Raw genomic sequence first — 12,953 nt, 5'->3', positions numbered from 1 at the left:
CTAAATCAATCCATTTAAATAATAAAGGGACTAATTTAATCTAATCTCTACACTAGAAGGACCTTCCAAATACTTTAACCCTAATGTTTGAACTTTTAGCTGGTTTAAAGGGACAAAATTAAATAAAATGCAGCTCTTCAATATATTTTGTATAATATTGGTGTCCCATATTTGTATCAGAAACATATTTCTGCATGAGTTTAACCTTATTTTATTATTAAAATATTAAATTGACTTAAAGTAAATTTTAAATTTTATTAAATTCGCAATAATTTATTTAATTAAAATTTTAATTGTATTCCATATTCATTTCCAATACATTAAAAGGTTATTTTTGTTATTAGTCCCTATACTATATATAAGTCATGAATTTTATCCTTATACTTTAATTTGGTCATTTTTAGTCATTGTACTTTTTGAATTTTAATATTTTAGTCCTGAACAAACAATAGATGTTAAATTCATTAAGTTTTGCTATTTCTAAAACCTTATGTGTTAAACATATTATCGCATTTCCACATATTATTCACAAAAAAGTTTATTAAGGACTTTAATAGTTGTTATTTGCGTCAAAATTGAAACTTTAAAATTCAAAAATTTCAGGTACTAAGAATGATCAAATTAGAGAAGTAGACTAAATCTACGACCTTACGCATAGTGCAAGACTAATAGCATAATTTAACTAAATAGACTAAAGTAAAATTGATCAATTGGAAAACTGTGGGACTAAAACTGACCAAATTAAAGTATTTGGACTAAATCCACAAGTTATGCTTATTAAAAGGACTAATAACAGTATTTCACCATATCAGAAACAGCAGAACATATTTCCGGTTTAATCGTCGGTCTCACAAGTTCACCTAACGACAAAAATATCACTGAAATTGTCAACAGGGAAAACCAGAAGACAGCAGCAACAAGATGATGACTTAACCGATAACGTTGGGATTGATCCCATTTTCTTGTATACCTCGGTTTAATTTTAAAAAAACCTTCATAATTCAACGCTTGAAATCAAATATAACCCCTTGAAAATCGTGTCTTGTTTAGATTATACCTCCTTATTTTGTCTTTTAACGATGGCAGCTTTGTCTAGATTTGTCGTCACAGATACCAATCTGCATGTATATGAAGCTGTAATACGTAGAAGACCATGGTCTTGATTCCTGGAAGAAGGGTACTGTCAGCTTAGCTAGGTAACTTTTCTTTGTCTTTGTTGATTTGACTTCATTTTTTATTGTTTATCCAATGGATTTGTTTGTGATTTTTGTCTTATTTTCTTTGAATGTGAAGTTTTCAGATGTTAGAGCTGGGATTTCTTTGTATGGAAATGGTTGGTCAATGCAAAGCAAGCCAAATAGTCCCCTTGCTGCTCTTTTAGCCCCATCCTCCATTATTCTAGATTCAGGTAGTTTTTTGAGCACAAGGTGTTTGATTAAATGCGATTTCTTTCTTATAAAATCTCGAGACTGCATTTTTCACTGTTAAATTCATTGCTTTGATCATCCCAAGGAAGTAAATCTGGCTGATTCAACAATCATAGAGTTGACTGTTAAAAAGAACAAATTGTTGGTTAGTGAAGTAGTTTGCCTTCAGGAACCTTGTGAGGTCGCTAGCTTGATTTTTGTTAACCTGTCTTCCATGTTTGTTTAAAACTTCCCATTTACCTTTTTTCCTTTTTTTCTTACTATTGCCCCTTCACCTACGTGGACTGGAAGGTGAGTTTCACGTATGAGTATATGCCCAAATATGCTCACTTTTTTTCTAATTTTTCCCATATATTTGTGGTATCATACTCCCATACTTATATCCAATACATGTCCGATTTGAGTGTAGGGGTGATTTAGGGGAAATGAAGATTCTGAGCAACATATGAAGTTGGTAGTTCATGTCATTTTAGCTCCAATTCATGGATTTGCTTGCTAATATGATCTTTATATCCAGGAACTCCAAAGTTAAGTGCAAGGCTGCTGCTAATGTTTCCGGAGATAGTCCGACACCGAAAGGGATGAACCAGTACGAGAGAATAATTGAAACTTCGACAACTCTTTTCCCAGTGTGGGTGTGTGTTGATTTTCTTAGTGTATTCGATAAAACTCTCTGCATTTTGTATTGAATTTTACATTATAACTATAATTTAATGAACAGGTTACCTTGGGAGCTATTGTTGGCATCTACAAGCCAGCTGCGGTAAAGTTCAGTTCTTTCGTACTGCTTTTAGTGAACAATGATTCAAATGCTGATTAGCTAACTAACCATTTATTCCATGCTAAAGGTAACACTAATTAAATGATAATTGATTTAAAATAATATATATTATTAATAATTAATACACTCAACTGTGTAACTCAAATCAATAAGAACTCTATTATAAAAAAGAATTATTGATATGATTTTATCTAATATTTTTAACCATATAGTTCAAATGAAGAAAAATTATATTATTTTTTTAGAAAAATGAATTATTTATTTAATGTTTATTTAGTAATTAAATGAACATTAAAGGATGTTATCGTGATTCAAAAAAAAATTAAATTCTTACTTTTATATATATTAAGACAAACTCAAAAATAACGGCAATTTGTTCCAACTGAACTAACTAAATTGTGTTCAATCTTCAGAAAAAACCAATGCGAATGTGGATACTTTCATAGTGTGTAGATCCTCGGTACTTTTTTTGAAAAATTATTTCTTTCAAATTGGAATGGTGAATGGAGAGAGAATAAGAGAGAGATGTGTACATTTTTTTCAAATGTTTTATTTTCTTTCTTGTCATTTCTCAACTCTACTACGCAATTTTATAACAACCGCATCATTTCTCCATCACAAAATAAACAATTAATAAAATTAAACTAAAAAATACAAACACAATTAGTTGATGCTAAACCATAAAGAGAAAAGATAAATATGCATAAAGCTAAAAGTTGATACATATCCAAAGCAAAAGCTCACTTCTTAGAATTACAACGGAAAGATAATATGGAATCGAATCTGATAGAGAAATTAAAATTTTACCACATACCTCATTCTTCATTAGCAAATAACAACCTTTTGGATGTGAGCAATTTTGTGCCAATCTTCACCCCCATTTTCTCTGTATCTTTTGCTCAACTCCGGACATCCGTAAATTCTCAATTCTCTAAGGTTGGTGAGGCGGTCTATTCCCTCCGGTAGATCCCACAAATTAAAGCAATTAAAAATCTCAAGTTTTTTAAGAGAAGTGAGATTCGGTAGCCATGCTGGTAGAACGGACAAGTTTTGACAAAACTGAATTCGTAATTGCTGCAAAGTGGAAGAAGATCCTTGAAGAAGCAATCGTGGCAAATCTCTTAAGGCAGGTAATACGAAGAGTGAGAGAGAGAGTTTTAAGGCTCAACTGAAGGTCTTTTTCTTCCTCTTCTAGTTCCATTTTCAAATTGATTAGAAGGCAACCAACTATTTCAAGGTGTTCTAACTTGCTTAGGAATTTCAGGCTCCTTGGCAATGAGACAAGTTTAACACAATCATTCAGGACAAGTGTCCGAAGTGACTTCAGATACTGCATTCCTTCAGGCAAACATTCTAATTTTGTACAATAATGCAATTTCAAGTATTGAAGAGAAGTCCAACATCCTGCTCGTATTTCTTTCAAATGAGTAGCTTTAATGGTTATTACTAGATGTCTAAGCTCAATCAACCTTTGCACGCTGTCAGGCAACTGCTTCAAACCAGTACCTTCCAAATTTAAAAATTGCAGGCTGCGAAGCTTATAGAAAGACCTCGGAAGTTCACGTATACCCTCACATTTGGCCAAGTCAAGGTCTCGTAAGTGCTTCAAGGTACCAATGGAATTCGGTAAAGCGCTTAATGGTGAATCCCTTAATTCTAATGCTCGTAGATACTTGAAATTGGAGACACATAGATTTATAAGTGATTCATGAATAGTCTTTGATGCCTCTGAAGCATCTTGGATAATTACTGTTTTAACATTTTTCATTTCCCCCAAAACACGTGGAACTTCAACCAACTTCTCATCACATAATAATAAATGTCGAACATTTTCATCAACCGTTTCTGTTTCGGAATTCATTGTTTTACATTCTTTTTGAGACACATCTAATGCAAGATCATGTACCAGATCATGCATTTTGAATGTAAAATACAACCAATAATCCTGCTCCATTTGGATGAGGCAACTTGACAGTAATTCATTCAAATATCGTTTGCCAACATCCTCCCGCTCTTGATTTTGCCTTGGATGCTCAAGGAGTCCATTTGCCATCCAAAGATAGATAACTCTATCACTATAATAGATCTCATCCTTTTTGTACAAGGACAAAAAAGCAAGACATCGTTGCAAATGAGATGGCAAATGATTGTAACTCAACTTCAACACTGGTAAAATATCGTTTTCATGTTGCTCAAGTCTCCATATTTCACTCTCTCTTATATAGATCCAATCAGATTCATCCGTTTTCTGAAACAGTAGGCTTCCCAATGTTCTTACTGCCAAAGGAACCCCTTTGCATTTTTTCACAATCTCCTCCCCGATTCTAATGAGATTTGAATAATGTCTCTCATCACCATCATTAAAAGCCCATTTTGTAAATAAGGTCAAACAGTCTTCAAGAGGGAGACCTTTCAAAATGTAAGGGGGAATTGAACTCATTATCGAGGCCACGTTCAAACTCCGAGTGGTGACAATAATTTTGCTTGGAGAAAATCCATCCGTCGATCTCAACAAATTTCTTAACTCAACCCATTTTGCTTTATTTTCATTCCACACATCATCCAGGACGAGCAAGAACTTCTCAGTCAAAAGGCTTCTCAAACGAGCTTGCAAGGCGTCAAGTGTTGAATCATCACATCTTTCTCCTTTATTTACAGACTGAATAATCAGCCTGAGCAATCTAGAAAGATCAAATTCCTCAGAAACACAGATCCATATCTTCAAAGGAAAAAGGCTAGTAACTCGATCATCATTGTAAACTAATTGAGCGAGCGTGGTTTTTCCTAAACCCCCAATTCCAACAATGGGAATGGCAGGGACATTTCGAGCCTCACTTGGCTTCATCAACATACTAATAATGTTCTCTTTATCCTCATCTCTACCAATAACATCAGAAGAATCCACAAAAGAGATGGTCTCTCTGCGAAAAACATGTCGATTGTCGCTACACTGTCTTAGATCAAAGCTTTTCCACTCAGTGGCAAGTTCGCCTAGTCTCCCATTGATGTCTTTGATTTTATGACTCATTTTTAAAGAGAATGAAAGAGGCAAACAACAGGAACCTAAAACTCGCACCTTTAAGTTGTTGTTGTCGCGATGATTGATGGCGTCCTGTTTCCGGAGAGCTTCACACTTGAAATCGTCAATAACGTTCTCAGCATCGTAAAAGATGTCTCTGAGCTTCCACATACAGAGGCGCAGCTTTTCATTTTGGTGCTGTTGCCGCTCGGCATCCAAGAGCACAGCTTTAATGCTGATCATGGTGTCCTCCAGCTTTTTCAGATCGGTTTTGACATTAAACGCCAAGCGAACTTCGTCTACAGAGAGATTGCCAATTTTGGCGAGAACCCTTTTTGCAATATTGAACAGAAACGTTTCCGCCATAATTGAATTTCTAGAGCAAAGCTTAAATGACTGAGGGGAAGGAAGGCAAATGAATGATCGAGGCACTCAATAATGATTTTATTTTTTTCAGCCAAATATCTGCTTTTGATTGTTGATTGGGCTTCATAGTTTACTTGCTGGAACTTAACTACGTTGTGTTGATAAATTAAAAAAAAAAAGAAAGAAGGTAAACTATCAATGTCGAAACCATTTTTAAGTTTTGAAAAAACAAACGGGATCGACTTTTAAAAATGAAAGTTCTAGGAGTCGCCACCGATATTTTATTGAGGTGTGATCGGATCACCTTGAAAATAATTTTAGGTTTGCGAAATTTGAGAAAACGGGTTCGGGAGTCGGTTACGCACAAGGAAGGGTTAACACCCTCGTGACGCCCAAAATTGGTACCGAATCAATTGTTTAATGTCTTAGTGTCGAGAATTTGAAAAGGATTTTAAAATACGATCCTTTGAAAAGAGAATTTTAATAATCGAATTGGAAAATAAGACCTACCCACTTTAAAGAAATAAATCGTCACACTCAGTGAGTTAGAGTGCAACGATTCAATCTTCGAAGTTAGATTCGTCTTTTTAAGTTTTAAAATTTCATACGTTTTGAGAAGGATATTTGGTTATTTGGGTCAATCGAGAAATCAAAACCCAGTAAGTTAGGGTTCAATTTCTTAAAATTCCTAAACACCGAATATTGCCTTTATTTTAAAATCGAGATAACAAAATGTCATATCAGTAAGTTAGGATCCAACATTTTGAAATCTTAAATGCTTTATTTTAAAATTGTATGGTTTAAATAAAATAAACACTTGGATACCTAAATTCGTCGAGAAAAATTGAAGCCCAGTAAATTAGGGTACAATTCTCTCGAGAACTATGAATACCAAGCTTTTTTGGAAAGTTTATAAAATAAAACGATTATGAAACTTTAATGAAATTCAACTCTTACAAACGGAACATGATTGAATAACGATACATCTAACAATTCGAACTTAAACTAGAAGCAATTAAACGAATAATATGCCAATACAAACATTGATTTAAATCATATTATACAAACATCCATAAAAAATTTTAAGCAACCCATAAATTCATAATCAACTAAAAACAAAAAGGACAATAATAACAATGAATAATACAAATATTTGATACCATTTGATAAAGGAAAGAAATAATAAGGAAATAAAATAAAAAAATGAATAACTTGAAATTAATGTCTACATTCTAATTTATGTAAATAAAACTTAGTAGAAATAATAGTGTGTACCTAGTAATAATGTATAAAAGTTAAATAAATAATAAAATAACAAATTTAAAAGGAATAAAGTTTTCATTCATAAGAAAATATCATTTGAAAATAATAATATATTATTATATATATATACACGTATACTAAAAAAAAGAAATCATGTTATATGCATGTATATAAAAACATAAAGTATTTTTATTAAAAATTAACTTTCTATAAAGATGTATAGTTACTTATATATCTAAAAACAAATATATAGAGAAAGTATAACAATAAAAATAAGTATAAAAATAAAAATAACAATAATTTCCTAAAAAAAAAAGAAGGATTAAATCACAAACAGAATCGAATTAACAGGGCATAAATAAAATTAAGCTAAAGCGGGGGACCTTGCCGCAACACGCGTATTACATGAGGGGCCCGATTGGGAAATATCCCGCTCCCCAAAACGTGGCGTTGCAAGCTGGGTCGGAATGAAACAAAAACGAAATATGGGGGCTAAATCAAAAAGAAAGAAGACCACCGATTCAAAAACACCAGAAAAGGGAAGGACTGGTCGCGCAAATATCCCTCCCTACGCCAGAACACGCGGATCTAGTCGCGTCTGGGTCGGGTCATCGGGTCGCGGCTTAAAACGGCACCGTTTCAGAGCCATTGAATCTGGCCTCAATGGTGTCGTTTCGTGATTCCCCCTAAGCCCACCTTAAAACCCTATCTGTTAACCTAAACAGAAATAAAAAAAGTCCCTAAAACTTAATCCCCTTCCATTCAAGAGTCGCGCCGCCTCAGCCCCCTCTTCGCCCAGTCCGAACTCCGATTACGGTGGAGTGAACCAGGATCCGGCGCTCCCACCTCGAAGGTGAGTTTCTCCTTCCCTCCTTTTTACTCTCCTCTTACAATAATCAAAAAAGAAGACGAATACCCAAAAAAAAGGAAAATAACACTCAAAAATCAAAAAGGAATCACCTTTCAAAACACTTTTCTTTTCGATTTCTCTGAATGCTTTGTATACAATATCTGTGTATGCTCTTTTTTTTGTGTTTTTTTGTCTCTGTAACCCCTTACAAAAAAGTTCTGCCCTTGTTTTATAGGCTGAGATCAAAAAAATGAAATCCCCTCGAATCCCTTTTTTACATTTTTCTTATTTTTTTCCTATTTTTTCTGATTTGCTAGCGATTTCTATTCTTTTTGCTTGCTTTCTCTGCCTTTTCCATTTGTTTGTTCTTCTTGCAGGTATACAGAGGTCGTACAGTGACGTGGCGCGGCTCGGCGCAACGTATGGAGGCGTGGCACGTAGCGGTGGCGCACGTGAGAAGGCACGTGCGAGGACAAAGGCTCAGCACGTGGGGACGAAGGCCTTGGTGGCTGCGGCGCTGGAAGTTGTTTGCTGTTAGGTTTTCTGCAATCGGGTTGGGATTTGTTGTAATGGCCTAAATTTAAGGTTATCGAAACAGTAGTTTCGGGACCACAAATCTGATGAGGAAAATTTTATTTTTCTTATATTTGTATGGTCTACGATTTCACAAAATAATTTCGTGAAAATTTTGTTCGAAAATTTTGACGTTTGGGCACTCAATTTAGTCAAAAGGACTAAATTGTAAAAAGTGCAAAAGTTGAGTTCTACATGTTAGAAGTTCCAATTGTTATGAAATTTTTAATTGGAGGTCCTTATATGGTAATTAGACCATTGGTAACTCGGTAGACAAAAATGGACATGAGATAAGTGAAATAGAAAATTTTTAAGTTATGGGGCAATTTGGTAATCTAGTAATAAAAGAATTAAAAAGGGAAAAAGATGGCAAAAATCTTCTTCTTCTTCATTAGGCCGAATTTAGCAAGGGGAGAAGCCATAGTTAGGGTTTTCAAGCTTCCAAGCTCCATAGTAAGTGATCCCAAGCCCCGTTTTTAATATTCTTTACGTTTTTTAGATCCCGGTAGCTTAATTTAGCTTATTCTAGCAATAATTTAACCTAGGGTTTATATTTGGAAAAATACCCATAGGTTAAAAGTGTTTATTTTGATGTTTTAATATAGAATACGAAGCTATAAATTATGTTAAACAACTTTTGCTAGCCGATTTTAAGCGAAAACGAGTAAGTTGACATAATCGGTAAAAATCCCTAATGTACATAAGTAAGCGTTAGAGTGAGAATTTGATGTTGTCATAGAAGATAAAAATGTTCAGCATGTCATAAAACATAAGAATATGAGATGAAGTTTAATTTCTGAGCCTTGGGGCAAAAATGTAATTATGCAAAAGTTTAGGGGCAAAATTGTAATTTTGAAAAAGTTAGAGTCGAGGGCTGTTTTAATAAATGTGAGTATTAAATGATCTACATTTTCTATTTTAGATCAAGAAGAACGAAACTTGAGGTTAGACAAAGGAAATAATAAAGTTGAAGACTAAGTTGGTGCATTGGGTTGTATTTGGTATCGAGGTAAGTTTACGGTAAATAAATGTAATATTTCAATATTTATTATTAACGCTGTAATTTTCCAGCAACTATGAATTTATTTCATGAATTTATTTGATGATGATTCAAACACGAAATGATAGAGAAATAAAATTTAAAAGTCCTGTTGATACATAAGGATGGTACTGGATACGAATGTCATGACATTTGGGTAAAGAGGTCCCATGTAAGACCATGTCTGGGACATGGCATTGGCACCGAGATGAGAGGTCCCATGTAAGACCATGTCTGGGACATGGCATTGGCACCGAGATGAGAAGTCCCATGTAAGACCATGTCTGGGACATGGCGTTGGCACCGAGATGACAGGTCCCATGTAAGACCATGTCTGGGACATGGCGTTGGCACCAAGATGAGAGGTCCCCCGTATGACCATGTCTGGGACATGGCATGGGCATCGATATGAGAACATCCCATGTAAGACCATGTCTGGGACATGGCTTTGGCATGCTATGATCAAAAGATACCCGAGTATCCTTATTATTCCAATGTGACTCAACTGGCTAGTAAACGAAACATGTGCATGAAAGTTTAGTTAAAAGTGTAACAGCAAGCTCAGGTGAGTTATAAGAGTTAAAGATATATTATATTTTTATTTGAGAATCAACATTTCAGCAAGAGAAAAGTAAGTTATAATTATGAAATATCTAAGTAAATAAGTAAGAGAGTAGTAAAGAGGAAATTTAAGAATATGTCACTTGAGTATTATTATTAGTTGTGCTAAATGTTGTTATTTATTTGCTAGTAAACTTACTAAGCTTTATGCTTACTTCTCTCATTTTTCTTTCTTTTATAGTATTGTAAAGCTACTTCAAGGATCCTAAAGAAGTCGGAGATCGTCCACACTATCAACCACAGTAACTCGGTATTTTTATGTTGAACCATGTTGAGTATGGCATGTATAGGGATTTAGTTATTTTAAATGTTTGTATTTATGATCTTGCTAAAGAATGATGTGTAAGTATTTGATGATGAATGGTTGCTAAAATGGTTAAGTATGAAAGTGTTTGTTGTTATAAAAGTCTAGGTGATAAACTATGCAAGGAAATCATAAAAGGGTAAAATTTTGCAAAGAAACAGAACTCAGGCAGCAACAGTGACGTGATTTTGAAAAATCACCTAGGATAGTATAAAATGAATTAGAGGGTGAATGATATATGCAATTAAAGATTGTTGAGTCTATATTCATGGAAAAATAACAGTTTAACAAAAGGAATTTTATCTTTTAAGATATGTGAATTTTAGTGAGATAGGGTTAGATCTATTTTTGGAGTCCCCTGTTCTGAATTTAGAAAATCATTAAAAATTGTACAAAAATTTTTAAGGGTTATAGTTTATATTTCTAGATTCCTTATCGAGTCTCTTTTTTGTATAAACAAGTAAGAACTTCATATAAAAATCCTACAGTGAGAAAACTTATTTTTAGTGGCAAGAGGTCAGGACAGTCAGGTGGTGAAACAGGGGATACTTTAACTAATAAACTGTACTAATTGGCTGAACCAAAAATTCTAAAAATTTTATAGTAAGTATATATATGAGTCTAGTTTCAGGTAAAATTTACGGAATTAAATTTTGAATTCCGTAGCTCGAGTTATAATTAATTTAGTAACTGCTGCGCGATTGGACAGATTTGCTGTAAATAGTGAAATAAATTTTCAAACCAAGTTTTTATGCTTCAAATTGGTAAGATAAGCTAAGTAATGCCTCGTGCTCAATTCCGACAACGGTCTTGGGTAAGGGGTGTTACATTTGGGCTAAGTTGGTTTGCTGGGCTAGGCTTAATGGGTTTAGGTTTGATCTAGGTTAATAGGGTTTAGTTTGCTGGGCATATTGATTTTGGGTTTGTAAAAAAAAAACTGGACATGTTTATTGGACTTTTAATTTTGTTTCTGGTTTTTAAATTATCCGTGTCGGGCCATCCACAATTGGCTATTACAATCAAAATAAACATTTTTATTTGATTTAGGCTACATTTTAATTATTTACATTTAAAATGTTATTTTTAGTTACTTTTGTTATCATTTTACAAAGAGAACGGTCACTTTACCGTTGACATTTAAAACTCATTTTAATTGTCATATTGGACTATCATTTGAGAAATAACAAATCTTAACGGCAGAGTGATGATTTCGTAAAAAAATATTAATGTAAGTGACTAAAATATAATATTTCAAACAATAGTAACTAAAATGTAACTTGAGGTAAACAAAAGTAACTATTTTGATAGTTTACCCATTAAAAGGTATATGGATTAAAAATATTATTTAAATTAAATTCATAAATTATATATGGTAATATAATTTAAATATTTGTTTTGGATTGAGAAAATATTTTTTAAATTAAATGGTTGAAAAATAAAATTTAAACCTCCTTTTGAATCTTAAAAGATAAGTCTTCTTTTACAAAATAAATATAAGTTAGATAAATAAATGGTTTGGTTTTAAGGCTAATTTACCAATAAAAGCTTAATTTTTTATCAATTTACCGAAATGGGCCCGGTATTTTATTATTTACCAGAATGGCCCATTTTCCGGCAAATCGCGTCCACATTAGCGCAATGTCAGGGTACGTGCCAGGAAATCGCGGCCACGTCAGCGCGCTTAGCTGACGTGGCTGCGATTTCCTGACGTAGCGCATTACGGGGGACGCAATTTGCCCGTTTTTCCCATGTTAGGTTTTTTGGATTTTTCCCAAAAGTTCGTAGCACACCGCTCCCCAATCGCTAGATTGGGCAGACTCGGTGACTGGGTACCCGTCCACCGGCAATCCCAATTGCAGACTAACATCTTCCAGAGTGATAGTGCACTCTCCACATGGAAGATGGAATGTGTGCGTCTCGGGTCTCCACCTCTCGATCAACGCACTGATTAGTTTTGGGTCCACCTTGCATCCCCGGCCCACCGTCGCCACGTGCCAAAAACCCGCTTCCCGCAGGTAGTTCTCTACCAACGGTGATGGAGGACCTTGCATATTCCGGATATTGCATTCCAATATCCGATCTACAGACCTTTATAACAAATAATAAATTAATAATTATCTAAAAATGCATAAATAAAAAATTCTTAAATAATATTTAAAAATTAAATTTAACGCTTACCATTTTCATTTGTTCCACCGATATGTGATGCTTATCAAGACGAGTCAATTCTCCGGCCATTGCTGAAATCGTACAAATTTTTACGGTTTAAAAAAAATTAAAAAAATAAAAAAAAAAGTATATAAAAAAGGGATTTAAGAGAAATTTAAGAGGAACTTGAGAGCAAATTGAGATTAAATATGAATTTAAGAGAAATTTAGAAGGAATTTGAGAGCAAATTGAGAGGAAATTTAGAGGAAATTTTAGAGGGGATTAGTTTGTGAAAAAAAAAAGGTGGGGTGTATTTATAGTTTTTTTTTGGACTGTTGGGGGGCAGGGCAATCGCGGCCACGTCAGCGCGCTTTGCTGACGTGGCAACAAATCGCATCCACGTGGCCGCGATTTCCTGGTACGTACCCTGACATCGCGCTGACCTGGACGCGATTTGCCGGAAAATGGCCCATTCCGGTAAATAATAAAATATCGGGCCCATTTCAGTAATTTTTTTTAAAAAAAGGTTTTTTTTGGTAAATTGCCCTGGTTTGAACGGGTA

The 12,953-nt window shown here is 34.1% G+C and overlaps 1 protein-coding gene and 1 long non-coding RNA gene across 3 annotated transcripts; one reads left to right on the top strand and one right to left on the bottom strand.

Moving 5' to 3' along the window:
* Positions 1–855: 855 nt before the first annotated feature.
* Positions 856–2,334, top strand: LOC107931999 (uncharacterized). 2 transcript variants are annotated; one of them, XR_001693322.2, is made up of 4 exons: positions 856–1,196; positions 1,294–1,408; positions 1,945–2,062; positions 2,149–2,334. It is a non-coding gene; the product is annotated as an uncharacterized lncRNA (long non-coding RNA). The 2 variants fall into 2 exon arrangements; XR_001693321.2 differs by having other exon boundaries at positions 1,945–2,334.
* An 877-nt stretch (positions 2,335–3,211) lies between these two features.
* On the bottom strand, positions 3,212–5,653 carry LOC107932022 (putative disease resistance protein RGA3). The gene has a single exon (XM_016863966.2). The coding sequence runs from the start codon at positions 5,591–5,593 to the stop codon at positions 3,212–3,214; it is 2,382 nt and encodes a 793-aa protein (XP_016719455.1). The 5' UTR covers positions 5,594–5,653.
* Between the last annotated feature and the right edge of the window lie 7,300 nt (positions 5,654–12,953).

Source organism: Gossypium hirsutum, chromosome D13 (assembly GCF_007990345.1).
Source record: "Gossypium hirsutum isolate 1008001.06 chromosome D13, Gossypium_hirsutum_v2.1, whole genome shotgun sequence".
Classification (NCBI taxonomy): Eukaryota; Viridiplantae; Streptophyta; class Magnoliopsida; order Malvales; family Malvaceae; genus Gossypium; species Gossypium hirsutum.
The sequence above is the reverse complement of the archived record's forward strand: the minus strand, read 5'-3'. Positions and strand labels throughout refer to the sequence as shown.

Bases quoted from the DNA above. Each gene is read 5' to 3' on its own strand.
- LOC107932022 (XM_016863966.2), bottom strand. From the start codon at position 5,593: ATGGCGGAAACGTTTCTGTTCAATATTGCAAAAAGGGTTCTCGCCAAA.